Raw genomic sequence first — 27882 nt, forward strand, 5'->3', positions numbered from 1 at the left:
ATCAACTCCTATTTTATTCAGAAAAGAAACGCAAAGCCCTTTCTTTCCGTGGTCTCCAAGACTCTCCCTATTCTGTAAACCAGCATGTGCATCCCATGTGTACCACTTTCCTACCTCACTTTCACAGTGGTCCAGCACTGCCCATCCATGTCATGTTTCTCAGATAATTGGAGCACTCTATGGGCCTTAGAGCTGGAGTGTCTTCCTATGCCATCCACATAGTTTGCTCCCTCGCTTCACTGGGATCTCTGCTGAACTTTCTCATGACCAAAAGTTGATGGCACCTGCCATCACTCCCCCTCCCTTCAGCTTGACTTGGTTTTCATCCTAGGATCCCCACTGTGCAGCATAACACACAGATAACCCCTAGGTACCTGGGGGTATTTGTTCCAGGACCCCCTGGAAAGACTGAAACCCAAGGATACTAAAATCCCTCATCTAAAATGCTGCAGTTTGTGCATGTAGCCTAAGTATACCCCCCTGCATACTTCAGATCATGTCTAGATTACTTAGTACAGCATAAGTGCTATGGATAGCTGTTACCTAACGCTACTTAGGAAATAATGGCAAGAAAAATGTCTGTGTGAGGTTGGTAAATATCTGTTAGGAAAGCATTAGAGGAAAAACATGTTTATAAGTTCAATATAGTCTTTTTGATATTTCCAGTCTGTATTTGGTTGAATCCACAGATAAGAAGCCCAGAATCAGGGAGAACCAATATATCTATTTGTTAATTTCTCTCATTGCCTTTCACAGACACTCACTTTTTACTGCTACAACCCTAGCATATTGAGGGATTGATGGATTATAATAAATTTTCACTACATATTTAATACCATCATTTATCTAGCAGATGTATGCAGCTGTGCCTGCCAAAAGTCTTATATCACCAACGTTGAACTTTATAACTATTACCACCACCTATACATAACACAGACACACGTATGTATGTATGTATTCTTTCCATCAAAAGATCCTTAGTAATCCAGAAAAGTGATAGCTTATTCAGTAAAAGGCTGTTACGCAGTAGGAGGTCTGCGGTAAGTAGGTTTATCAAACACATTAGCTCGATATGACCTTCCTGGCTCTTGTTGAGAGAATTTCCAGATATGGTCTTGTGCATGCCTAGCCTTCGAGCAAAGGGTCACATGAGCCAGGGCAGTGCTAGCTGAAAAGCACGCACACATTCCACATCCCTGGGCTCCTATCTAGAGCTGCAGCTGCTGAGTGTGATTTCCTCTCCCAGACTGTTTGCATCACAAGGTTCCTTCTCGGGGACAAGTAATGACAGGACTTACTCACCCTAGAGGGAATATCACAGCATCTGTCTCTACTGGTCCACACCGGGCTGCAGACAATGTCAAAGCTCTGGATTTGGAACTGCAAACAACCAAAAGCCACATCAGCTAAGCAGGCAGGAAGACATTTTAAACATTTTATTCTTGCCAACTTCAGGCAGATTCTCTCTAGAGCTGACTCCTGAGAGCACTGTTAGGCTTATGTGGTAAGGAGTAGCATGAAAATGTGTAGTGAAAAGGGACAGTAACAAAAACTGCATCTGCCCAGACCCTATTTCTGATCCACTTGCTGAAAAGATATGCTTGAGTGAGGTATTTAAGAACATTTCATTCCTGTGTTTCAATTCATTTGACTACTACACAAGTTTAAATCAATCTTTAAAGATATGTCTTTGTAGAAAAGTAACATTAAAGAAATTTTTGCCTTATTCTATAGTTGATGACATTTGCTTTAGAAATTATTGTCTAGAAATAGACTAATACATTTTTACAGCCCTCAGTTGAACTATTTCAGTGAAGCACATGCCTTTTGGCTTTCTAGAATTTAAGATAGAACTATATAGACAAAAAGACAAAGGCTATCCAGACACAGCCATTCTTTTAAAGATGTGGTGATCATTTCCTGTCTGCAGCCAGAAGGTACCATATAGGATGCTGGAGGAGAAAAGACATTGACTCTCACCCAGCTATCAACTCCGCAACTACAATTACCTACCCGCCAAGCAAGTAACCAACTGCTCTCTGATAGGATCTGAGGTCTGCTCCACTAGAGGGAAGTCAAACTGTAAACCCAGTCAAAATACCTTTGACTGAGGAGTTCTTAGTTTTTAAATTGCCGTGGTACTAATCTGCCATCTAAATATTTATGGACAAATGGGATCCCCAGCCTTAGTCAGAGAAGTTTCTCTTTGCAATGAATGGCAGTGGATGCAGAGCTGCCGAAGGTGCTGAGAATCCATGATGGTGAGTGCTCAGTCCTGAGCAGGACATTTATGCCACACTCTATTTCTTCCTCTTATACCCCTCCATGGCCCGGGAGAAATTACAGAGTAGCAGGTAGAAAGAATGTACTGCCTAGAAGACAGGGCAATGAGCTATGAAATGCTGTCATCTGAGCATTACACAGCCAGTGAAGTCATCTCACAGTAACTGTGGTTGCTTGCACAAGACTGGCCCTGTCAACTCTCAACTAGGGATCAGCAAGGGGTTCACATGGCTCCACTTCTCCCCATTAGCTATTAGCCACTGATAAATTCTGGGGAAAAGGAAGAAATCACCTTCAGTTATATAACCACTGATGAATCCACAGGATACTAATGGATAGTTCCAAACCTATGGTCACACAACCAATCTTGGTTAAACTCAGTAGGTCTCCAAAAAAAGGGGGAGGGACATGAATAAAAATATCTGATGAGAACTTTATTTAAATATCAAAGCCAATATCATTAAAATGTTGGGTTTATCATGATTCTATTAAATTCAAACTAATTGTTCCCCTATTATAGCCAAAAAAAATCCCTTTTGAATCTAAAAGAACATCTTGTCTACAGAAAGAAACTAAAATAATGACATTCAAATATAATAATAACAGAAGCCAAAACTGTTAGCTTCTAAGACAATGTTTATTGGTTGACATTTAGTATGTCTAATGAGCCAGGCACAGTGAAAGCTTGAGACTTAAGTCTCCACTTCTGGATCACATTGTAAATAGAGGCTACGTGCTTTCCTTAAACCCAAGGCAATGAAACTTGAGATCTGGTGGCAATTGGCTGCACTGCCATGGCAATCCTTCTAAGACAGATCTCTCTGTGAGTGACAGGCACAGCTAACGGTCACAGAGGCTTCATGTCCCAGTTGCACAAATTCAGGCTAACAATTATTTTGAAAAAATGAACTATTGTGACCTCGCTGGATATGTAAGCAGTAATTTGCCTTGTTTCTTTCCAGCAAGACCTTGTTTTAAGAGATTACATGGTATTTCTTGGTGCCTGGAGACCTTATTTTGACTTCAGTAGTAAAAAAGTACATTATAGTGTTTTCTTGGTAGCGAGTTCTCTGACTATAATTTTTCCCACACCTTCAAACTGACTAATAAATATGACAGTTTAAAACTCACTGAGGGAAATAGATAGATATAGATAGATAGATAGATAGATAGATAGATAGATAGATAGATAGATAGACAGATAGATAAAATTTGCTGAGAGATTTAGAAAACACCATTTCAATCTTATTTACTATAAGGCACTAAATATCAAAAACATCAAAATACATTACTTACTGTCGCTGATTTTCTCTCTCCTTTAAGAAGTTTTCCAAGAATTTCATAGCCATCAGTTGTGATATTTCCAGCTTCCTTAATGTCTTTTTCTACAATTTCATAGCAGTCAATATAAATCTTAACACTTTTTGAGGTTACTACAATATGGACCTAAAAAGATAATTAATTTCCATTATAAAATTTTTCTCAAAGAATAAGCTGACTTTTGCATACTATATATTACATTCTTTATAAATTGTTTCTCAAACCATTTCATCCCAAGACAAGAGTCTTGGGTTAAAAAAATCCAAGAACCCAAGTTTCAGATGATGTCCTATGAAATGGTACTAGTCACTCACTAAATTTCAGAATCTATCATCTATGTACATGGACATAATTTCATAATTTCCCATTCTGTGGTCTCTTTGAAACAACCAGAGAGGATGTAGTGCATGAAAGAACTTTGTAAACTGTAAAAAATATCTAAATACGGGTTTAATAAACCACTAATATACTTCACTCAGCACAAATGAGCTGTAGATATTTCCCATTGATGTCAGTCCTGATTTGTTCACCCTTCCCATTCACAAATAAGCTGTTTATCTCACAGCTCTCTAACATAGTAAGAGTTGGCACATTATCTAGAGTCAAACCTGGAAATTAAGAGAACTCAAGATTCATTTAAGGAAAGAAGTGCATGCTGATTATTCTGCATCTGCTGTTGAAGAACAGGGACATCAGGAAGTTTATTGGTACAGAAAATTAGCGAAGCATTTGTATTGAAGCTAGGAAGAGAATGTCTGCATGTAGCTGTTGGCTTCACAATTATGCTCATGGATTCCACTGTCTCAGCACAAATACTTAAGCAAGAATTGGGTGATTACTGTGAAAAGTTTGACAAAAGAATAAAAAGAACAGAAATGGTTTTAACTGCTCTGAAGCAGGTTGAATAAGAAATTTTTCTAAAGTTTTATTTTAAAACTAAATATTTTTCTTACAAGGAGTCACCACCAAAGCACTGGCTCATAACATCTATGATAAATAGGAATTACATGTTTTTATATACAAGTGGTTCATAGCTTACTAAAAATAGAGTTTAAACATCTGTGAGATAGTCAACTAATATTGAACTCAAAAACATCACATAAGTATTTCTGAGATATTTAGTATCTAACAAAAATTTGAATTTATTCTGTGCCCTTAAATGAACCACGACAGAAACAAACATTCACAAGGGTAATTTCAAAATCAAAACCATTTTAATTTATATCATTCAAAATATACTGATCTTTCACTGTGAACCATAAACCAGCACATCTTAAGAACACATTTTGCTATAACTTATTCACTCTTTTGCTGCATTATAAAGTTATGCATAATTACATTTCAACATGGACTCTTCATCTGTAGATCACTAGCCCAAGAATTCAGGATTACAGTTGCCTACACTGGGCCTGAAGAAGTTTCGGTCTGTCATCAACCAAGCATGGATGGGGAGGACTCATGGGACCAGAGCCTGCCCTGCTTAATAGTTATTTGCAACTAGTAGATTGGGGGAGGGGGTAGTCATTGTCTTCAATGTACACTACAAGTGAGTCCTCCAGGCCCCAATGGATAGTTTGAAATTCACAGTCACACAGATAGCTAATAACTATGAAGCAGGGTAGGCTCTGGTCCTGTAAGTCCTCTCCATCCATGCAATTGTTTAACTTAAATGGTCTCAAGACAAAACACAAAGACATGAGTGTGAGAAAGGGACTTGTAAAGAGCAGGGGCACTGATGGGAGTTGGGGGGGGGGAAGGGTGAAAGAGGGTGAAAAGTGACAGTAACCCAAATTCATTCTGTAATAGGAAATAGTCAAAGAAAAAAATCATAAAAGTTTTATGTCAGGCAGCCACAGTGCCTTATGGGTAAAAGTTACTTAATTGGGAGATTTACTGGAGAGATGGCTCAATGGTTAGGAACACTTACTGCTTTTTCAAAGGACCTGAGTTCAGTTCCTGGCACCCAAATGGTGGCTAACAAGCACCTGAAGTTCTAGTTCAATAAGATCATACATTCTCTTCTGGCCTTGTTGAGCACCATCCATGAATGTAGTGCACATACACACAGGCACTCATGCACATAAAATTAAAATAAAATAAGAATTGTGTTGAGAATGAAAAAGAAAACACTGTAAAAGTAAGGAACTTTAAAATGGTAGAGTATAAGGAAAAAGAAGTTATACATGGTCTGGTCCAGCACATCCCAAACAAAGGCTGCTCTCAATCAGAGAAGTTTCTCTTTGAAGTGAATGAAGATGAATGAGAGACCCATGACTGCACAAGATGCTGAGAACAAGGGATAGCTGAGGACTAAGCCCTAAATAAGACATTTATACCACTCCCTTAAGGCTCAGCGAACCCCATAGAAGAGGCAGAAAGAATGTAAGACCCAGAAGACAAAGACAAGAGCTATAAGATGCCATCTTCTAAGCAGGACATGGTCACAGGAATCCTGAACTCACGGCTGCCGTGCCTATTGGCTCTGGATCCAAACAAGTGAGGCCCTCCTAAAAGTCAGCTATGGATGGGGAAGGTCATAGGACCCGGTTAGTTTAGTGCTTATCAGAGTCTAACTCAACCCATTTGTATGATCCTGAGTTTAGAACTAATCACCAGAGACTGGTGAGCTCACCAGTGGGTCTACACTTGGACATTATGTCTTCCCTTCTCCCAGAATCTGTTAGTTGCCAATAGACTCTGATGAGCATTAAACTAATCAAAAGTTAGTAAATATGGAAGAGATTAATGAAGCAGGAGTGCTGACAGGAAGGACTAAAGGAGAGTGGGAAGGGTAACCATAATATACACATATGTAGATATATAGAGATATATAATTTGATATATATATGAAACTGTCAAACAAAATTTATCAATAAAAAAGACAAAAATAGAAGAACATTGAGAATTTGGGGAAAAGAGAAAGCCAGTGAGAAGAAAGAAATATGAAAAACATGGACACTTCTCTAGGAAGACAAACAGTACAAGGATAGACACTTCTCTAGGAAGACAAACAGTACAAGGAAGGCAATGCCAAGAAAATTTTATCTTGATTTGCAATAATTAATTACTATCAGAATAGAGCTCTGAAAATACTGCCCTTTGGGCATAAATAGAATGGAGGTTTCCATCAAAGTTGAAAATTTTTAAAATAGCTACAAAATGATTACAAGTTGTTCAGGAGATTAGGCTCTTAGCATCTTCAGTGACTACGAAAGAAGCATAAAATCGTCATTCTCAGCATGCTACTCAATTGCAATTTTAATAGGTTTATCAGTGAGCCAAGGCTGTTCCTAAGAACTTTGCCAGAATCAACATCTCCTACTGGATAAGGATGGGTCAAAGTTGATCACATCCCCAAATTAGAGTTTGCTTTCCAAGGAGGAACTTATCTACAACATTGCATCAAAGTCTGTAAAATTTTAAGCAAGAAATACTATACTATAGCACTTGGAGATTTTTGGTTTTCTCTATTGCTGTATTGTTATTGTTGTTGTCATCATTATTGACTCTCATGGCCACAAGAAATCCTCTTTAAGATCTATTAGGAATGCCCTTCTCCATCCTTATCAAGGGTCTATAACTATCTATTCTATTGTGGACGGACACACAGGAGAGGACAGAAACGGGAAGACTAAACAGGAGGAGGAAAAATGATGAGAAAAAGAGTAAGGGGGGAGACGGCTAAAACAAGGGTCCATCTGAGGGGTCTTATGGAAACCTAATACACTAGAAGCTTCCTATAATATAAACATATATGAAATAAATCAAAAGGAAATCACCAAATAAGGGGTAAGACAGCTCCCCAACTGGACATCTCTCATCACCAAACAAAGCTTCCAGGACTGGGAATGGATTGCATCTAATCAAATTGTTGGGCAAAGGGGTCCTATGGTAACCCCCAAACAATGCAGGCTATTGTCAAAAATATTAGTGACTCTTCACAAACTGACAATAAGGTATCATTGCTGAAGACAACAACTACCCAACTGATTGAGCATGGAGAGATCAAGCTGGTGCCTGCCCAGAGGCTTCACCTCTATGGATTAGTCTTTGTGGTACTGGAAGACACTCTGCACACTTCTAGAGGAGAAATGTAAAAACCAATCTAGCTGCAAACTCTTCGATCTATACGGTGACCTGCCTGCAAGATGCACTGATGCAATAGCAGCACAAAGCTTGTGGGCGTAACCAACCACTATTAGATTTGAGTTAAGGCATGCTCTGTAAGATGGGACCCATATCCAACACTGTTTGGGTGACCAAGACCCTAAGGCAAGATAGCCTAGGGACCTAGAGGAAAACCAAATACTACTGTTGTGCTAAAGGAATGTAGTAATAAAATGATTCCTAATGACATTCTGCTGTACCCATAGGTCTGTGCTTTGCTCAGCCATCATCAGAGGGCTTCCTCCTGCAGCAGATAGGAACAAATACAGAGACCCACAGCCAGACATTGCAAGGAATGAGAGACCTTGAAACACACAGCCCTAAATGGGATGTCTCCATCAAATACCTTCTTTGGGGCTCAGAGAACTCATGGAAGAGGAGACAGAAAGATTGTAAGAGCCAGAGGGGATGGAGAACACCAAAGAATCAAGGCTTTCTAGACACAATAGGGCTGGCATACATACAGACTCAAATATTGTGGCAGCATGCACAGGGCTTATACAGTTGTACACCAGATGAGATCCTAGGGCTGAAAGAAAAAGTAGACATACACACACACACACACACACACACACACACACACACACACGCACGCGCACACGCACACACTCATCCCCAATCCAGAAGCTATCTCGACAATTGATAGTCACATGCAAATAAAAACTTACTTTTATCCAAGAGTCTCACTAGGGAAACAAACCAGTCTTAAGGGTAGACCCCATGTTCAGGAATAGATGAGCAACAGAAAATGAACTCAATGGCATCTTTGAAGGTTCTTTGTCTCATAACATTAAGTCAGGGTGGCTTTTTTTTTCTACATTACAGGTCCCTTTTGGATATATTATGGCTTCTGGTTTGGAGTTTTTATGGTATACCTGAGTGTATGAACATGTATATCTCTGCATTTCTTATGCTTTTTCTTTGGCTCTTTTTCTTGTTTTGTTATTTTGTCATATTCAATTTGTTTGTTTTATCTTATTTTATTTTATTAGTATTTCTTAGATACCTGTTTATTTTCTAAGGAATGAAGAAAGGGTATTGATCCAGATGGGAGGGGGAGTGGGGAAGGAAATGGGAGGAGTGGGGGGGGAAGAAAATGATAATCAGGATATAGTTTATGGAAAAAAATCTATTTTAAATACGAGATTGAGAAGAAATTCCCAAAGAACTAATTTTTTTTAATACAGAGGGAAAAGAGAATCTGCTTCATGAATTAGAAAATGCTATGCTTGAGAGCATTATGAAGAAGAGACCTCAGTGACCTACTCAAACAAGAGGAAGGCTCTTCAGCATGTTTTGGTGTATGTGGCTCTTTTGGTATGTCATACATAGGGAAGCTTTAGGTACAATAACTTGTATTCCTGTTAACACAATCCAGTATGTGAAAAACAGCATTAAAAATGTATTCCTAAACTAGACGGTTCCTTTTGTTTCTGACACATCCACTCTCATTACTTTGTCAACTGATTGTTCTTTAGAAACCTGAAAGTTTCAATAATTCTCTAGATGCTGACAAAAACTGAAGGTCTCCAAGAATAAGAAACCATCTCAAATATATCTTAGAACTTTAATGTGGTTATTTAGAAAACTGCGTAATAAGAAATTGGTGTTTTTGACTGTGTGTTTGTGTAATAATTTATTACACATTTATCTTAATTATTTTATCAGTTATTGTGAATGATTGAACTTAAAAATGTTTGTTCTACAGTTTGTTTGCATGCTTGTAACATTTTATAGGCAAACAAGCTAAAGAAAGTGCCTGCACTTTATAAAATGATAACATGACCAATTAAAATATAATCCATTAAATTATTAAGCTCCTCAAAATAAATGACAAAAAAAAGTTTACAGTAAAGTGGTAAGTAGAGGGGCTAGAAAGGTGGCTTAATGGTTAGGAGCACTTGTTGCTCTTCCAGAGGACCTGAATTTAGTTCCTAGCTCCCAGGTCAAGTGGCACACAACTGCCTGTAACTCCTGCTTCAGGGGGATCGAGTGCCCTCTTCTGGACTCCAAGTACAGCCTTAGACGTATGGCATATTCTCACACAGATAAACACACATACACATAAATATCAATAAATCTTAAATTGAAAAAAATGAGAAGCAAAAAAACAGGTGAGCTTCATTACATATAAATATATATAATTATTAATTCAAACTTTGAAAGATACAGTGAAAATATATCAAAATGCTAATGGCAGTTACTGTCTTATTTAAATTTTATCTTTTGAAGTAATCAAATTATTTAAAATAAATGTTTGGTTGTAAAAGACACAGCTAGAATTCTAATTTAGTGTAACATTAAAGACCATAAAATAATTAAGTTTTTGTTTTTAAGCATATATTCTTATTGTAAAATTAAGACTCAGATAATCTTACATTTTTACCTTATGAAAACTTCCATAAAATAGTGTCTTCACTTCATCTGTGTCAAATGTAACAGTTTGTACCTCTCCTCTTGTATCCTTATTAAAGAAAGATAGTGTCTTGCTAGAAGCTGCAATCAAGATAAGATCATTGTCAAAGAATATACATGGTGTGCTTCCTATTCAAAGTACACAAATAGCTCTTGTTGGAGAAATTGAAAAGAAGTTCAGTATCTGCTAGGGAAGATGTCCTCTCTGGTACAATAGTGGCACAATTATGATGGAGTAACCAACTACTTTCTAATTGGATCTGCAGCTCATTCCATGAGAGGGTTTTCAGGCCTGGCACTGTATACCTGGACAGGATCCCACAGCTGAGGAAGCCATAGGCCAGCATCAGAGAGGGGTCTACTTCTATTCTTTGATAAATGAACATGCTATCAGACTGAATATTCAGGTTCATAACGATGGATTAGCACTGCTTTCAGTCTCATCAGAGAAGCTTCATATCCCTGCAGGCAGTGGTTAGAGTCTCATAACTAGATAAAGTGTCAATAACAAGTGATGGTGGAGTCCTCAGCCCTAAACAAGACATCTATCACTCCTTCCAAGACTCCAAGAACACTGAAGAAGTGGGAGTCAAAAACAATGTAAAAACAAGAGGATGGAGGAATGTACTGAGAGAACAAACAAGTGTCTTCTAAACATGGTGTAACAACTGCACTCATGAGCTCACTGTAGTTGTAGTTACCTGCACAATACCTGCACAAGATAGGGTGCATTAACATTCATCATGGATGGAGGAGGGCCCATGAGGCCCTACCTCTCCCTAAACAACTATTGCCAATTAATGGGTACTTGGGGAGAAGGGTATCATTTTCTTCAGTGGTGTAGCCACTGAAAAGTTGTCCACACTCTAATAAATAACTTCCCACCCATGTTCATGTATGCAATCCAAATTAAACTTAGTGCTTCAGAAATAGATGATAGATAGATAGATAGATAGATAGATAGATAGATAGATAGATAATAGATAGATAGATAGATAGATAGATAGATAGATAGATAGATAGATAGATAAATGGGTAAGAGGGGGAGGTTTTGCAGGAAGAAGAAGGGTTTCAGCAGAGAAGGAGAGATGAGAAAGGATAATGGAAGTGAAAAGAACTAAGATTCACTACATACTACAAAATTGTCAAAGAACAAATACGTTAATTTTTAAAAATAAATGAGAAAAAAGAAATAGAATTATTTCAGTTGTGATAAGATGCCACCTGAGTGTTTGTTGACATGTTATTTGAAGAAGTTTAAACAGTTTGGCTGTGGGTCTGCATCTGTTTCCATCAGTTGCTGGATGAAGCCTCTCAGATGACAATTGGGCTAGGCACCAATCTATGCTCACAGTGACTGAACCCAACATCCGGGGAGCCTGCATGGGACTGACCTAACCCTTTGCATGTATGTTACAGTTGTGTAGCTTGGTCTTCTTGTGGGACTCCTAATAGTGGGAACAGGGGCTGTCTCTGACTCTTTTACTGACTTTTGAGACCCTACTCCTCATACTGGGTCACCTTGCCCGGTCTTAATACATGGGAAGGTGCTGTCTTACTGCAACTTGATATGCCATGTTTTGTTGATATTCATAGGATGCTTGCCCTTTCCTAAGCAGAAACGGAGGAGGAGTGAATTGGGGAGTGAGAACAGAAGGAGTGGGGGAAGGATTAGGAGGAGAGCAGAGAGGGGAAACTGGTCAGGATGTAAAACAAATAAATAAATTTATTTTTAAAAAATAAAGAAAAAAAGGAACTATACATAGGCCTTAACATAGGACAAAGTCCCTTACGGTCTGCAATCACTCCGACTTGGGGCCGGTAGTCTCTGTCTGTAATTTGCCAAATTGCAAAGGGGTCACTGGGAGTTTCTGGAAGAAGTCTAAACAATAATATGATCGTGTATGAAGGAGGGAGTCCATTTGGATGGAGTTCTCTGTTGGATAGAGAAAAATAAATAAATAAATGGGATTATTCATCAGAAAGAGACCATCTTAAACTTTTACATGAGAATCTCATTATAGGCAGTATTAAAATCTAATTATAGTCATCAGTCCTTAAAGCAGAAAGAAAAAACCTTGTGGAATACATCAAAGGAACAAACACTTAATAGATTACTTATAATTTGATCATGTCACAAAAGTATGGAAAATTAGCACTAAATAGCCTTTAATCTTCCTATCCATAACTAATTTTTTCTAGATACATGGAAGTATTCATTTTAAGGTAACAAAACATTATGACTGTAGATACAATGTAAAGAGAGGGAGTCTTACCCAAATATACTTAATTTTTAGTGGCAGGGAAATGGATAAAATGGCTTAAAGTTTTAATTTTTGTCTTGTTCACACAATATTCCTACACTTCTAAATTCTCCCTTAAAATCAAGTAAAGCACCTCAATAAACATACAGATACCCCAAAACAAGACCAATTGTACATGTGTAGGCCATGTACATATGCAAACAATTAGTAATGAAACAGGGATGTGAGTCAACTAGACAGAAATGGGTTTTGGCTCTAAAGACGTGAGACAAATATTTCCATCTCTTGTGTCCTTCTAGCATTGAATAAACCATTGTTCTGGGAGAATGCTTGAAATAGAATTAATGCTTTTCTGTCTGATACTACATAATCCTTTCTCCCTGGAGGCAGGACAAAAGCCTTGACTCCTGGGAATAAAGGAGCTGTTCGTCTACAAGCTTAAGCAGAGGGCACGGGATTTCTCTGGAGGCTCCATGTCCTAATGCACTATCACTAACACATCCTAGCGTGTGATGCATTCTTGCTCCTTGGGCATAAGCTCTGAGAAAGCTAACATGATGCCTTTTATGTGGTTAAGAGCTATATTTTCCTGTTCCTAGTTAAAAATATTGATTCTAATTTTTTTCCTGTATCACCCCCATCTCTCTCGTTTAGCCCATTTTTCTCCTTCCTTGGCGAAACAACAAAAATCTAATTACATTTATTCTTCTTTCCTTCAAGTCAAAAATTGTGACTTCTGTAGCAACAATAGGCCACCATCATTTAAACTCACATCTTGAGGTGACTGAAAAAGTTAAATATAAAGTAATACTGTCCACTGGAAAACCTAGCATATTCACCCATTATAACTAAATATAAAAGACTTAGGAATAAGCCAGGCGGTGGTGGCACACGCCTTTAATCCCAGCACTCTGGAGGCAGAGCCAGGCAGATCTCTGTGAGTTCGAGGCCAGCCTGGGCTACCAAGTGAGTTCCAGGAAAGGTGCAAAGAAACCCTGTCTCAAAAAAACAAAAAAAAAAGACTTAGGAATATAAAAGATTTCAGAATTTACAATGGATCAAACCACACTATGTGCTCCTCCTTAAAACAAATTAGCTTTGGTTCTACAATTAGCTTTCCATTGGCTTTCCCGGTGCATTTCAAATTTCAGACATTATTTTCTGACCCCCCCCTCCTACTTTTCTAAAAGTTTTGTTTCTTCTTGTGTTTTTCTTCCCTGGACTTAGCAAACACATATTTTTCAACATAAAACACTTTTCACTTTAATGACTAAGAAATATTGATGTCTGTTATCATACCCAGGTGCAAACTTTCATGAAATAAAATACATCTACAGCTACCCAACAGATCGCTAGAGTATCTGCCAATAAAAACTACCCTCAGCCTGCCTGATTGTGGCCAAGCCCTTCATTTTCTAAGGTCTGAAACACGAGATAGAACGTCTGCTCTCATTTCTCGCTTATTCCACCCAGCCCTTCTGCACCACAGGGGTGAAATGTTCAAAATAATAAACTGCCTTCCTGTTTTAACAGCCTCCCTTAGAAGAAGGGAGTAAACTAAAACCCTAGCCTTCAATTAAAGAGTGTGTTATCCATCCGGCTGTTACCAGGCTGAGAGGTTTGGGTCTGGGAATAATGAGGCTTGGGAGCCAGTTTTCTGTGTACACGCTGCTACAGAACCCTAGGAATATAATTAAGCTGTGTTTAGGAAAGCACAATAGATTATCCATAAGGAGTTTTCTGGCAGTTCTTAAGTTCCAAGATTATAGAAAATCAACAGCAATTCCAAAAGCCTCTTGTCCACTCCAAGAAAAGGGGAGCCCCCTGTTTTCACACTTACGCTGTTGGCTGATTGATGAAAGCATTCTTCTGAAGCCTGTAGGCTGAATAGCTGGGGAAAGACCCTGATTCCAAAGAAACTCCTTGGACAGAAGCAAAGTTCTTTTCTGTCAGGTTGTAAGCTTCAAGCATCTTAAAGCCTTGACATCAAAGAGGAAGATTTAAATGAGTACATTTCAGTTATGTTATTGGGAATATCTTGAAATCTTGAAATAAATTAGCAGAAGGGTATACCAATGCTTACCTGGTGAAGTGTAGCCATCCAGATAGATGAGAGGACAACCTGGAACATGAATGTTCTTTAAGTATGAGTCACCAACATAATTTAAATAGATACACAGAAAGTAGCAATTCGTGTATACAAAGCAGAGTTTTTCATTTTAATGTACTATTTATTACTAGACATAATACACACATAAGTATAGCCCTGCCTAGACTTAGTGCTCTGAACTATTCACATAATTGTTTCCATCACCTAATACCACAAGAACTGTTGCTGGTGGTTGAGGGGAAGAAAAATTGATTTAATCTACCTTTAGCATCTGTAGCTCAAAGTTGAACTTGAAATTTTAACATTAAAAACAAAATTCTGTGGCTGGAGAGAGATGGCCCAGCGGTTGAAAGCACTGAGTGTTCTTCCAGAGGACCAGGGTTTGATTCCCAGCACCCACATGGCAGCTCACAACTGTCTGTAACTACAGTTCCAGGGGACCCGACACCCTTACACAGGCAAAACAACAATGCACATTAAATAAATTAATTAAATTAAAAAAACAAAATCCTAAGCCTGAACTAAGAACAAGGCTCAATGGTAGAACACTGGCCTAGCGTATGCCCGACCTAGCACTACAGAGAAAGAAAAACAAATAAACAAAAGGGAAAGGCTGGCTTTCTTATTGTTCTCTTGGAGCACAAGCCAGCAAGAGACCAGTTGATTACAAACAGGAAACCACCTTACTGAAATTCTCCTAAATACACAATTCAAAGCTAAAGGCATTGGGCTAGTTGGAAAGGGATGTACTAAAATGATTTGTTTCCATGTGGGGGATATTATATCTTCAAGGCTAAAAATGGACCTCAGGCAAGCACACATTTAGACTGATCTCAAAAGAGCAATGATTCATCAGTTTCAAGTGATTTCCCAGAATCTATTTATGTCTTGGGCTTGATCCCACACAGTATGGAAAACTGCCTATAAGCAGTCATTTCACAAATGAGGTCATGGCTCTGTGCTGACCATGACTTACTTGAAGTGGCAGTTTCACAAACAAATGTGATAAGATTGTCCTCGATCTTCTCAAAAGATTCAAAGTCATCCACAATGAACACATGCCTTTCGCTGGGCTTGCTGGCAATGTTGGCGAGTTCACTGTAGTCCACATCAGCCACACCAACAACGAATACGCTGAACCCTGCAAAGTCCCATTGACAAGGAATCATATATCCTCTTTCCATCATTTATTATTTGAGCAATCAAGAATGAAAACATCAGAAATCATGCTGTATTTTCTCAGCATGGACAGCAAGTACTTTTTTGGCACAAACTCCCTCTAAGAGAAGAATGTGTACTCGTAAAATGAACATACACCTCTTCACTGTCATCCTATTTTCTGGCTTATGAAATTCAATGCATTAGAAATGACACCCTAGCTGGGTCCTGCCTCAACTGACTGTACCAGGCTTTGCTGTCCCCTCATGGGAGAACTTACCCTTTTGGAAGAGGGGATGAAGAGTGGGTCGGGGAGGGGTTAGTGGGGGGAGCAGAGGAAGGATGGGGGGGATCTGTGGTTGGTATGTAAAATGAATTTAAAACATTTTTTAAATAAAAGAAAAAGAAATGACACCCTAACAATTAAAATGTGGAAGTTTTAATACCAGAAGGACTGTACAGTACACATTATCTTCCACAGATCCACAATTCAAGCACACAAGTTCAACAGCTCTGTTGGGTTCCATTAACCACTCAAATGCAGAATGGGCTGTTTTAAATTTGAATTCTCGAACCTGATTTTTCTTTTCATCAGACTTGGGCTCAGTGGTAGCACTCTGACCACCTTTAAATACTACAGCACTTTCTGGAAACAAACATTCTACTATTTAAGCAAATATAAGTAAAGTTTTCATTCTAAATGCTTAACTTGACATCGTAAGAAACAGGCTCTCTAAGGACGGAGATATTCACAGACACGAACACTCATTTTCCCAACTTTTCTTCGTGGTTGAACAAAATTCCTGGTGTACGGATATCACATTTTGTCATCAGTTCGTTTGTTCTATCAAGGGAGGTAGCCAAGGCTCGGATTGAAAAATGCTACACGGTCTCTCAAGAGCAGATCCTAGCTTCTAGTGTGTATATATGTGTAGTCACATATCCTGAGTGTGGATAGAGGCCAATAACTAGACAAGAACCCATGAGAAGAGAAAAATAAGCCTTAAGGGAGGGGGTAGGGAGGTAATAGAACACATGTCACAGGAGAATAGATGGAGGAATGCCAGGGGTGGAAGGGTACAAACAGGGATGAAAGTGCAAGGAGATGGCAGAAAAGCAGGTTGGAAAGGAGCAACCGAATCAAGTGTGTATGAAAATTCCATAAGGAAAATTATTATTTTATATGATAACTGTAAACTAAAGCTAAAAAAAAAAAAAAGTGGAACAACTTCACACCAAGTACGGCTTACAATCTCAGCCAAATAATTGTATGAGCTGATGACAACTTCTGTGTAACAAAGTTCTCCACTGTTGAGTGTAGCAGATCACGCACAGCATAGAATACCTCCCAAAATACGCTCACCTGAGGCCCTGCTTGGGGCAATGGCAGAAGAAACAATGTAATACAAATCCTAGAAAGGCCTGCTCTTATCTCTAATAAGTTTGAACAATGAATCAATAGACATGTTACCAAGGGACTCTTAGGATGTCGGGTTACCAAAATCAGCCCCAATACCATCTCCCTGAGACCTCATACTTCTTGTTTGCAGTATGACTTTTGTCAATCTGCATTCAGTCTGCACCGGCAAGGATGAGCAATGGCAGAGGAATCCTATGGCTTTCCTTGCACAGGAACCAGAATCAAGATTCATCTCTGATATAGCAAGAAGCCTTGCCTAGGATTATTCCATTATCATAGTTTCCTGTAGTCTTCTACCCTCCGTGGGGAGATTCAGTTGACAACTCTGAATCACATCTCATGCAAAGAATACATGCTATTTTTATGGAATTACCAATTAATTCCATAATTAAATACAAATGAACATTATAATTATGAAGTACACAATATAACAAAATAATAGAGTAAAATTGGCAGTTTGGGTCTTTTATATTCACTGTTGCATACTTAAAACTTAAAGTATTCTATGCCATGAAGTCCATGCTTGTGCTTACCTGACTGCTGGATGACAAATGCAGCCTTCTTCACCTCATCCTGTGACCGGCCATCTGTGACCACAACCAGCACCTTTGGGACATTCTTCCTCATGCCGCTTTCCCAGGTCAAGACCTTCTCCTTGATAAACGTGAGGGCCTTGCCTGCAGAGTGGGGTATGAGTGCTTTAGTGTCACCTCAGCGAGAGCTAGCCATTGACCATGCCCAAGTGATAGGGGGATGACGTCAGGAGGAGATGACAGCTGGCTTCCATCATCCTGCCAATCCCTAGGAAGAGGAGGCCACACCAGTGCTGCCCCACTGTACCTGTTCTTGTGTTTCCTCCTCTGTACCGAATGTTCTGGAGGGCTCCGAGGGCTAGAGCCTTATCGTTGTATGTGTTCAGCTTGAACTCAGACTTGACCTCATCACTGTACTGCACAAAAGAAACCTGAAAGGAAATACATTTAGAGACAAGTGTCGGTTACTCAGTTTGATCTTAGTCTTTCAGTGGTTGCTCCAGTGGCAAAGTGGAGACTTAAGGGTCTTGGACTTAACAAGATATTTTAACTCTTAATACTGTAACTGTGACTGCTGTGGCCTCACTGCCTTCTCTAGTTTCCAGTCTCCAATGAAATTGCAATCATTTACATTAATGCCAAAATATTCATAGGAGCTCTTCTCGAAAATGTTAGAAGAGATGAGTCAAGCAGGGTAATAGTGACATCCCAGTGTCTGAAACCAGAGCACACACCGTCATGACTCATGAACAGCTGGCTCTCAGCCACCTACACCTTCTCATGGACCTCACTTGTTCTTCATAGTAAATAAAAATGTCATAGTATGATCATAATCTCTACTCATGACAAACTTAGTAGCAGTATGATTTACTGGAAAACATGATTTAGTGGTGTGTAGTCAAGATTCACCAGGCTCATATCCTAATTCTGTCTAACAAATAATAGCTGTGTAATACTAGGCAATCCCTACTTTTCTGGACTTTGGTTTTCTTATCAAGAAGATCAAGATAATTATATTTACCTTATAGGATTGTTTTAAGGATTGGTAATCATTTATTTGAGTAAAATTAATAAAATGCAATAGCTATTGTTTATAGAAGTACAAGAAATAGATAGTAATAGCTTGGATGACATTCTCAAAGGAGTTTGGAAGATCACAGAGTTTAGAGACACTGAGTGAGGATGTTTAGCTGTTCATGGGTATGCTGGAAACAGTGGAAGAGGGCCTTAGTTTTGTGGCAGGGTTACTATAAAATGACTAATTACTCTTTGAGGCTTCTTGTGGAAACATAAACATCTCTAAACTCATACTCTAGTACAAAAGAAAATACATTGAAAGTGATTCCATAATAATATAATTGGTAATTACCAACTTAGAAAAACAAACTATCCTTTGGGTCATTAATGGACATTCTTCTGGCTGGGATAATGTATGCGATGTAATAGTAGAGTAGACACACACCCTTTCCAACCACTGTTCTCACGTTGAGGGCATGACATGACAAGGCATTTAATGTGCAGAACTTTGGATGACCTTCCATGGAATGTGCTTTGTTGGAAGTTTCAAGTAGGATATTAGAGTTAGAATCTCCTAAATTCTCCAACAGGAATATCATCTAGACAAAGAGGAGAGCTAAAGGAATATTTGCTTCACTATTTGTTTATCCCAAGCACCAAATTCCTTCCCAAAGACACAAGTAATGGATGTAGCAAACCATAAAGGTAAAAATACAGAGTTTATGAGGAAATGATTTTTCTACTCTAATAGAGTTGAAAGAAAATAGTGTACATTACAAATAAGAAAATAGTAGACACCACTAATAATAAAATAATGGGACACTACAAACAAGCCGTCACTGGTGATGCAACACTCACCTGAATCCCACCAGGGTTGACTTCATCAAAGGCCCCCACAGTATTAAAGATAAATTTTACAACTTTGTTAAAATTGTCATCTCCAATACTCCAGGAGGCATCTGTCAAGAACACAATATCTGCCTTGGCCCCTTTGCACACTGAAAAACAAAAAAAGGAAAATCCAGATCTCCTCAATTTTCTCATCACTTGGCACTACGTAATTGAAAATCATATAAAACCCCACTACTCAAATGGTGCAAATGTACAATAAAGCTGAAAAGCCTTGATCTAAGTGACCCTTAGTTTTGGCTCTGGGATACAGTGATTAGATTCATTATGCAATGATATCATCTTGCCACATGCAATTCTTCAAGCTGCTTCAAACAATAAATGAAGGGAATCAAATGAAATGCAATAATATCCTAAACTAAATGAAGGCCATCCGTGGGTCTGGAGATTTTTCAATATAATTATCAAATATTTAGCACAAAATAAAATGTTGTCTTTACTTTCAAATTAGATCATCACGACCATAAGTGGGGAAAGAAGGAAGAAAAAGATAAAATCTTAAATTGGACTCATCTTGGACTTGCAACCTTAAAAAACCAAGTTCTAAGGCAATGTTCAGAAAAATTTAGTTCATCCAAACTTAACATATAAAGTCTAACTTCAAGGGCAAGTTGGAAGGTAAATTATGGGCTGTGGATGGTAATAAATGTGTGAATGGAGCTCCAACCTCTATTACAAATGCACCTATCTGGTCATGAGAGTGATAGATGGGGAGAAGGGTAGGGACCAGGAGTAGACAGTAACTGTGCTTTCTGCTCCATGTGCTGTGAATCCAAGACGTCCCTGGGAAACAAAGCTATCTCTTTAAAAACTTAACATGTCTGAAGCCACGATTTTTTCAACAGTCTAATTTGAAGAGAGCCCTTATTTTACCCTTTAAATGTTATACCTTAATTTTTTTGTTTCATTTGCTTTTTTGGTTTTTCAAGATAGGGTTTTTCTGTGTAGCCCTGGTTGTCCTGAAACTCATTCTATAGACCAAGCTGGCCTCAAGCTCACAGAGATCTGCCTGCCTCTACCTCCTGAGTGCTGGGATTAAAGGCATGTGCCACCACACCCAGCTTTAAGCTTAATTTAATTTTAGTTTATAGTAGTTTTAATAAGGGTCCAACCAAGTAGATCCTTATAATATGAAAAAAAAAAGCTTTGAAAAATTTACGTGTTTTCTAAAAACCAAAATGTGGGAAAAGAATAAACCAGCAAGTATTTTGTCTGAACTGATCTTGATGTAACACTAAAAAAAGGAAAGAAAAAGAAAAGAAAATGCCCCCAAATTACTGAGACAGCAGCGTTAATAGCTCAGTGTGTTTTTACCAGTTCACTGCAACTGACAATTGAGTCTCAGATTTTGATGAATGGAAATATTTTTAGCTTTGTGTCATCTGTGGCTCTTCTCAGTTCAGAAGCCAGGAATTCTGAAGTCAAAGGCCCAAGTGATTAGGTTTCAGATATAGCCAAAAAGAATCACAGCGCCTGCTGATGCCAGCAGTAGGCAGAGAAAAGGGGCCCCAGCGTGGCTGTGGGAGATGAAAAGTCCTGTTAGATCTTCTGCTGCGACTCTGAAGAAACAGAGTCCCAGCGAGAGGCCTGGGTTAGTTTATGACTGATTTGATTCACCCCGAAATGTGCCTAGAAAAAGAGGAACAAGTTACTGGTAATCGTGTTTTCCTCTGTAAAGTTTCCTCAGCAGAAATAGTATCAGAGTGTTCTGAATCAGTTGTAGGTTGCGTGCGTATGGCATAATTCTAGGATCCCTACAGGCTGACTTTTTAAGGTGAGCTTCACTTACCATCCCGAGCAGGTGGAATAGTGGGAGGAGGAGAAGGCGTGGGTGGTTCTGTAGGAGCTTCTGTCGGTTTTACAGCTAGAATTCCAAAGGCATAGTTAGAAAAATGTAACACGCGCACATTCCCTATCCCACAAGGAAAGCAGTACTTTAACCCGTTAAGAATCAAGACTTAGAAAGCCGAGGTCCGCCCCACTGGCAATGACTGGAGGGTGATTCCGTTCCGGCTAGAGTCTGTATCCCCAGTCAGCTCTCAGATCAACTACGCTACAGAAAGCAGAGGTTCGGAGGGAGGACCTGGGACCTCCAGAGAAGCCAGAGACGTCAGAGCTGTCTTTCCTTTCAACAGCCCTTTCCTTAAAACACCACCAATAAAGACAGTTGCTACAGACAAAGGTCCTGAACCAGCCCCATCATCCTAGTATTTCTACCCCAGGGAGGAAGGGCCTGCACAGGTATCAGTATGCCTCTCACTCTACTCTCCAGGTGACTCAAAGCTTACTGGTCTGTTCCTTGATGGGGACGCCCGGCCCCTCCAGATTTGGTGTCTGCACAAACACAGTAACGCCATACTCAGCCTCTGGGGAGAGGCCGGTGAAGCAGTGGCTGGTTTCTGATCCTCGCACTGTGATTTCTTGTCCTCTGGTTCCTGGTTGTGACAACAGGGGGGGAACGCAAGGGTTATCATCCATTGTCTCTAAGGCCGTGTTACATGACGGTTTATCAACAAAAACTCTGCGGGGCTGCAGGGTGAGATGTTTCGACTCCAGCCTGTGTGTTTTTTTGTACACTTACCATCTGCAGGACTCAGTTTCAGCCTGTAGGAAGTAGCCGCCCGGTGAGGTGACCATTTGACACAGAACGTATCCCATCCAACCTGGTAAGTTTTCAGATCTGTCACGTTTAAGTACACTACAGAAGAAAAAATAGATTCATTTTGTATACTAAAGGGGAAAAAAGGATACTTTTCATTGTAAAACAATATTCAAGTATCCACAAGAAAAGAAAATGAAAATAAATGCTTGATATCTATCTCATAGTGGCTTGTTATGAGAGACTTACATCAAACATGTATGAAAATGTGGCAGAGACAAAATCATCCATCAATGATTTTCTTTTCTTTTTTCCTTGAGACAGAGTCTCACTACATAGCTCTTGCTGTCCTAGAATTTACTGTGTAGACCAGTCTGGCTCAAACTCAGAGACATCTCCCCCTGCCTCTGCCTCCCAAGTGCTGTGATTAAAGGCATGCACCACTATATCTGGCTTCCATCAGTAATTTTCAAGGAAAAGAAATCATATAGGCCCTAAAAATTATGAGTGTCATTTACAAAAAAACAATAAACTTTTCTGAAATACTAGCTGTTACTATAATACTCATTAAAAAATTGGGGGACAATAAAACCTGAGAGACAAATCACTGATTTGGTATTTCTATCAGATTATATCAACGAATGCAAGTGATACATATGTTAACATCCAATGTCAAAAAAAAGTAGCACAACTATACACAGTTAAATGACATTGTATAACTTTAATATTTTAAATATCAAAATATAATACTCTGTATCAAATAAATATCACTTCCTCCTCCTATATACATGCATATAATCTACTAAGTTGCTTAGAGATTTATATAGATGTTTTGTTTAACTGAACACAAAATGGTCTACCAATGTCATACTGCAGAAAACATGTACATTAGGGAAAAGTAAAATTCCAAAAAGATGGCCTGGAAAGTTTTACTCCACCATTTCTTATAATCACAAAGTGATGCACAACTCACATGTGGTGCCTTGATCTGTGAGGGGAATACTGAGTCCAGAGTCATACTGAGCATAAACACTGACATCATAGGTAGTGCTGGGATTGAGATTGTGTAATGTGTATGATGTCACTTCTCCAACAAAGGCTTCCATGGGCTCATTGGAACCTTTAATAACAACAAAAGGACACAGAATTACATAATCTCTAGCTTCAGTTTTTGCTCAAAATTAAAGATATTCATTTGAAAAATCAAATGGTAGGATTTTAACACATGAATTCCAATAGTCCTTTGGGCACTTTTTACTGTAGAGGTGCTGCATTGTACAGTGACTAGGAACCTGCAAACACAGTCTGAAGTCTTATCCTCAAAGCAGCGCACAGTATAGAGAATAAGGTTGGCGTGGATCGGTGTCCCTTTAGTGAACCCATTCTCTCCTTTCTTTTTAAAGCCTTGCTTTTCCAGCCAGAATAGTGTTTTCCACAGACTACAGACTCAGCTAACATTTGTATTTGTTGTAGTGATGATCTAAGAACATCTGTCTTGGGCCACATTCCACATTTATTATTTACTGGAGGCCCTCAATTATCAAAGCCCCTTCACACTTCAGGTTCTCTGTATGTCTCTGGCACAGGTTCACATTTGCTTTCTCCTGCTTTCGCACCTTTGCATTGTTCACAGTCTCCCAGGGCACACGGAAGATGCCCAAGGAAACTGGACACAGACAGATAGAATATACAAAGACATCAAATCGTTTTTTCAAGGTGATGGTGATTTAGCTGATAATCTCACTGGGGAGTTGAAAGCAAGCCTGGACAAACCACACTGCATAAAACCTATACCTCAAATGGAATAAATTTTTAGTGCCATAGGGAAAATATACACATTTACATGGGCTTAGTATTCATTATTTCATGATCATAACAACATAGATGATGCCTGAATATAAGCATCTTCAATCTGTTCAACTTTGTGTACTAGATTAAAAAAAATTCTCTTTTATATATAATATTTGTATTAATTCTTTGAGAATTTCACCCAATGTATTTTGATCATACTCGTTTCCACTCTTCCCCCAACTCCTCCCAGATCTACCTCTACTACCCCACTCTCTCCAAACACTGTGTATTCTTTTTGGTTTAGTAGCCTACTAAATTACATTATTTGTGTTGACTACATACTCTAAAGTGTGGGGCCGTCCATTGGAGAATGGCCACAGATCAAGATTTTCAATTGTAGAAATTGCCTCATACACACCCGGAGTAATCGTGATACTTTAGGCTGATGACTTAAAGACTGTTTCTGGAAATGGTACCTCTAGTATAAAAGGTCTTGATGTGTTTACAGGAGAATCCAATAGTCGGAAGTGAAACAGGATAGCATCAAATGCAAATAACTTACCAACATATTTCTATTATGATAAATGTGATTCCTTACCCACTGGCTTGTACACAATTTTATATCCAAGAACTGGTGAGGGTGAAGGGTCCCAGGACACTCTGAACCTTGTATACCATTCATCAGAGATGTGTATGTTCTGAGGAGGAAGCAATCCCACTGAAAACAAACATTGGCAAACGTCACTGCCTTGTTAGGACATTTCTGTGAGAACAGATTAATTTCTAATAGCCTATAGTTTCTTTATCCAGAAAATAATTACAAAGCCATTGTTGAGTTCCAAAAAAACTTAGCAGTTTTTCAAATTCAAGCAGCAATTCAAATGGACTCAAAAATCGATGATCTTCAGAAGATCTCAGTAGCAAGGTCCAGGGGCAGAGTGCAATAAGGCTCAAAATTGAACACAATTAAAGGGGTCTCAGAATCTTCTTTACAATGTAAGTACTACACACAGTATTAGAACCAGAGGGTACATTAGAGACAATCTGGTAGATACTTCCTTACATAAATAAGATATAATATTCACAAAAGACCAGCAAAAGAGTGACTAAAGTCACATTCTATCCCTACCCTCCCTGTCCTCAGTCAGCCAGAGGTTTTACACTAAACCTATAATCTTACCCAAAATGTGTAACTTGGAAAATCAGTGCTGTTTAGGTGATATTCTACAAGCCATTGAGTTATTGCCCGCTGCATTAAAGAAATTACTAATGCAACATGAAAACTTCATTTCCATGAGGGAAATTAGACATGGCTTTGGCTCTTCCTAGAGAATTCAAAGTTTATTTAACATTTTGGTAAGCCCAAAATTCTCGAGTACTCCATTTTCCCCAGAAAGTTATCAAAATATATTTTAAATAAGAGAAAGTAGGAAAGTGGGTTGCTAAGCTAGAAACATCTAGTCACTAGAGCATCCGTAAATAACACAGATTTCCAGGCTGTAGACACGGACTTGAATCAACTCCAGTCAGTTTTTCTGTTAGACATGCCCCAGTATTACTCTTCACAAGTTCTCTGATGTGGTCAAGAACATTTTAAACCCCAAAAGACTTTGAACGATGAAACTAAGTAGATTTTCTGAATGGAGTAAGAACACACAATGTCGGTATTTACAGAACTGGAGCCCAGCCTGCCTTGTGGGAACCAATGGCTTCTCAGCCTTAGCTGTTGCACATCAGAAGAGCCACAGGCCACACCTCGGGGCAAGTGCATTGGCTCCTCTGAAAGAGGCTCCCAAATAAGTACTTTTAAAACAGGTTTTCAGGTTAAAAAAAATTAGAGAATCTTTAAGCCACATGAAATTGCCACCAATACAGAGTGGGCCAGAACACTGGTTACTCTCTGTAGATTATCTGAAATGATAATTTTAAGTTACATTTTTAGGAAGATGATTCATAATCATTTTGCTTCTTGCTTTCTTTTTTTTTTTTTTTTTGGTTTTTCGAGACAGGGTTTCTCTGTGTAGCTTTGCACCTTTCCTGGAACTCGCTTTGGAGACCAGGCTGACCTTGAACTCACAGAGATCTGCCTGGCTCTGCCTCCCGAGTGCTGGGATTAAAGGCGTGTGCCACCACCGCCCGGCCATTTTGCTTCTTTATTTACGCATTAGGACTCAATCATAACAGAGGATGTCTAGCTGGTACTACATTAAGTTACAATGACAGCCTTGCCTGACACCATGCATTCATTACTCAGAGCACACTATAAAGGAAAGTGAAACGATCTCAAGCAAAGGGAAATATGCAGATCCTTGTCACCCTCTTTCTCCTCTTATTATACTTTTAAAAAGTTAAGACATAAATTATACCCTCATGTCATCATTGTAACAAAATTCAGTGTCTAAAATAGACTATGACATGTGTTATTAATGTAGTAGATGGGATACGCTGGTGAAGACAAAAATTCGTAGTTTTAAATGGTATCGTGGCATTAAAGGCATGAGCACTTCAAAGAAGGAAAAATCATAAGCACACTGACCGGTCCTTCCATTTCCAGTCAGATGACCACCATCTCCATCCTCATAAATGGCAATGACAGTAATTTTATATGGAGTGTCAGGTTGCAGGGGCTGCAATATTACATTGTTTCTCCTGCCTGGGACTGTGGTCTGTAAGGAAAGTTTGATTATACATTTATTTCCAATAAGAAAACACCTAGCTCAAATAGCCTATGCTGTTTTTATATAGTCCCATGAACAAAAATGGATTTTTTTATGCTTTCCTTTTCTTTCAAAATGCTCTGAGAAAGGCAAATTATCTAGCCTGCCTCTCCACAGCTTGGGAAAATAGTTTAAGGCTGGACAGATCTGGGCTCAAATCCCAGATCAGCCACTGAGCAGTGATGTAACTGAACATCACTGGAGGAAAGTATGAACACCAAAGACAATAACACACATAACATCCCACAGTGCATCACTGAGCCTACCACGTCTGATTTTGTCTGCCTCATCTTTCATCATAGCACATCACATTTCCAGGTAGAGGACATGCTGTGGACCAGGTACTGTCCATCAGCAAAAATGGACAGTTTTCTACCCTCAAGAATATTAGTTTAGCTGATACTAATTAAGTGTAGGTTGGAAAAAGAGGAAATGGAAAATGTATTAGACTCCCTCCTCAAAGATGAATGGACCAGTCATCTCTCAACCTTACTTCTAGTCTTGTACAAACACTGTAGCTAAGCCTCCTGGCCTGGAATCCCATAACTACAAACAGTGAAGTGCTAAAAGAAATTATATTTTCAATGTTTTCAGAAAGCATGGGAACATTTTTTCCCAGCAAGGAAGAAAAAACATTAAACATGAGTAGTAAAATCACTTATCTCATTTTGATTCTTAAAATTCTAATTGACAATTACCCATTTCTTATTAATAAAACAGGACTTCAATTAAAGATTGCTGTGTCTTAAACAAGAGATTAAATATTTCTCCACGTGAAATAAGTGTATGGAAGAAGAAAGATTCTAAGAGGATACACATCACGAAAGGGCTGCAAACCGCAAATCTAACTACTTTACAGTCACCATTTGAGGTAATCCAGGAGCTTATCACAGAAACCAATCAGTAAATGCCAGTGTGCATGGTTTTCCAGCTATAATGAAACTCCAAGAAACTCGAGGGGCTAAATATGGTGGCCCCAGAGTGGAGTGCTTGACTAATACACACAAGGCCCTGGTTGATCCCCAGGACCACACAAAGGAAGAGGGAAAAACTTGAGCCTGTGTCTAGGGAGATACAATGTGCCACTGCAAAGAGTTTGGAGAGACTAGTGATATAAGTCACTGGGAGAGAGATGGTTTCTCATGTCCAAAGTCCTGAGTTCAATTCTTAGTCAGAGAA

The 27882-nt window shown here is 38.9% G+C and overlaps 1 protein-coding gene across 1 annotated transcript in view; it reads right to left on the reverse strand.

Moving 5' to 3' along the window:
- Col12a1 (collagen type XII alpha 1 chain) overlaps positions 1–27882 on the reverse strand; it is a 110174-nt gene that overhangs the window by 18593 nt on the left and 63699 nt on the right. The window contains exons 37-52 of the mRNA XM_059268274.1: positions 26523–26652; positions 24585–24704; positions 23169–23315; positions 22178–22294; positions 21885–22031; positions 21386–21460; positions 19546–19685; positions 17978–18101; positions 17671–17814; positions 15536–15700; positions 14533–14571; positions 14290–14428; positions 11979–12121; positions 10157–10266; positions 3580–3729; positions 1303–1380 (exon numbers count right to left, since the gene is read on the reverse strand). Of these exons, the coding sequence (XP_059124257.1) occupies positions 1303–1380; positions 3580–3729; positions 10157–10266; positions 11979–12121; positions 14290–14428; positions 14533–14571; positions 15536–15700; positions 17671–17814; positions 17978–18101; positions 19546–19685; positions 21386–21460; positions 21885–22031; positions 22178–22294; positions 23169–23315; positions 24585–24704; positions 26523–26652 (1968 nt within the window). The remainder of the gene's footprint in view (positions 1–1302; positions 1381–3579; positions 3730–10156; positions 10267–11978; positions 12122–14289; positions 14429–14532; positions 14572–15535; positions 15701–17670; positions 17815–17977; positions 18102–19545; positions 19686–21385; positions 21461–21884; positions 22032–22177; positions 22295–23168; positions 23316–24584; positions 24705–26522; positions 26653–27882) is intronic.

Source organism: Peromyscus eremicus, chromosome 7 (genome assembly GCF_949786415.1).
Source record: "Peromyscus eremicus chromosome 7, PerEre_H2_v1, whole genome shotgun sequence".
NCBI classification, from domain to species: Eukaryota; Metazoa; Chordata; class Mammalia; order Rodentia; family Cricetidae; genus Peromyscus; species Peromyscus eremicus.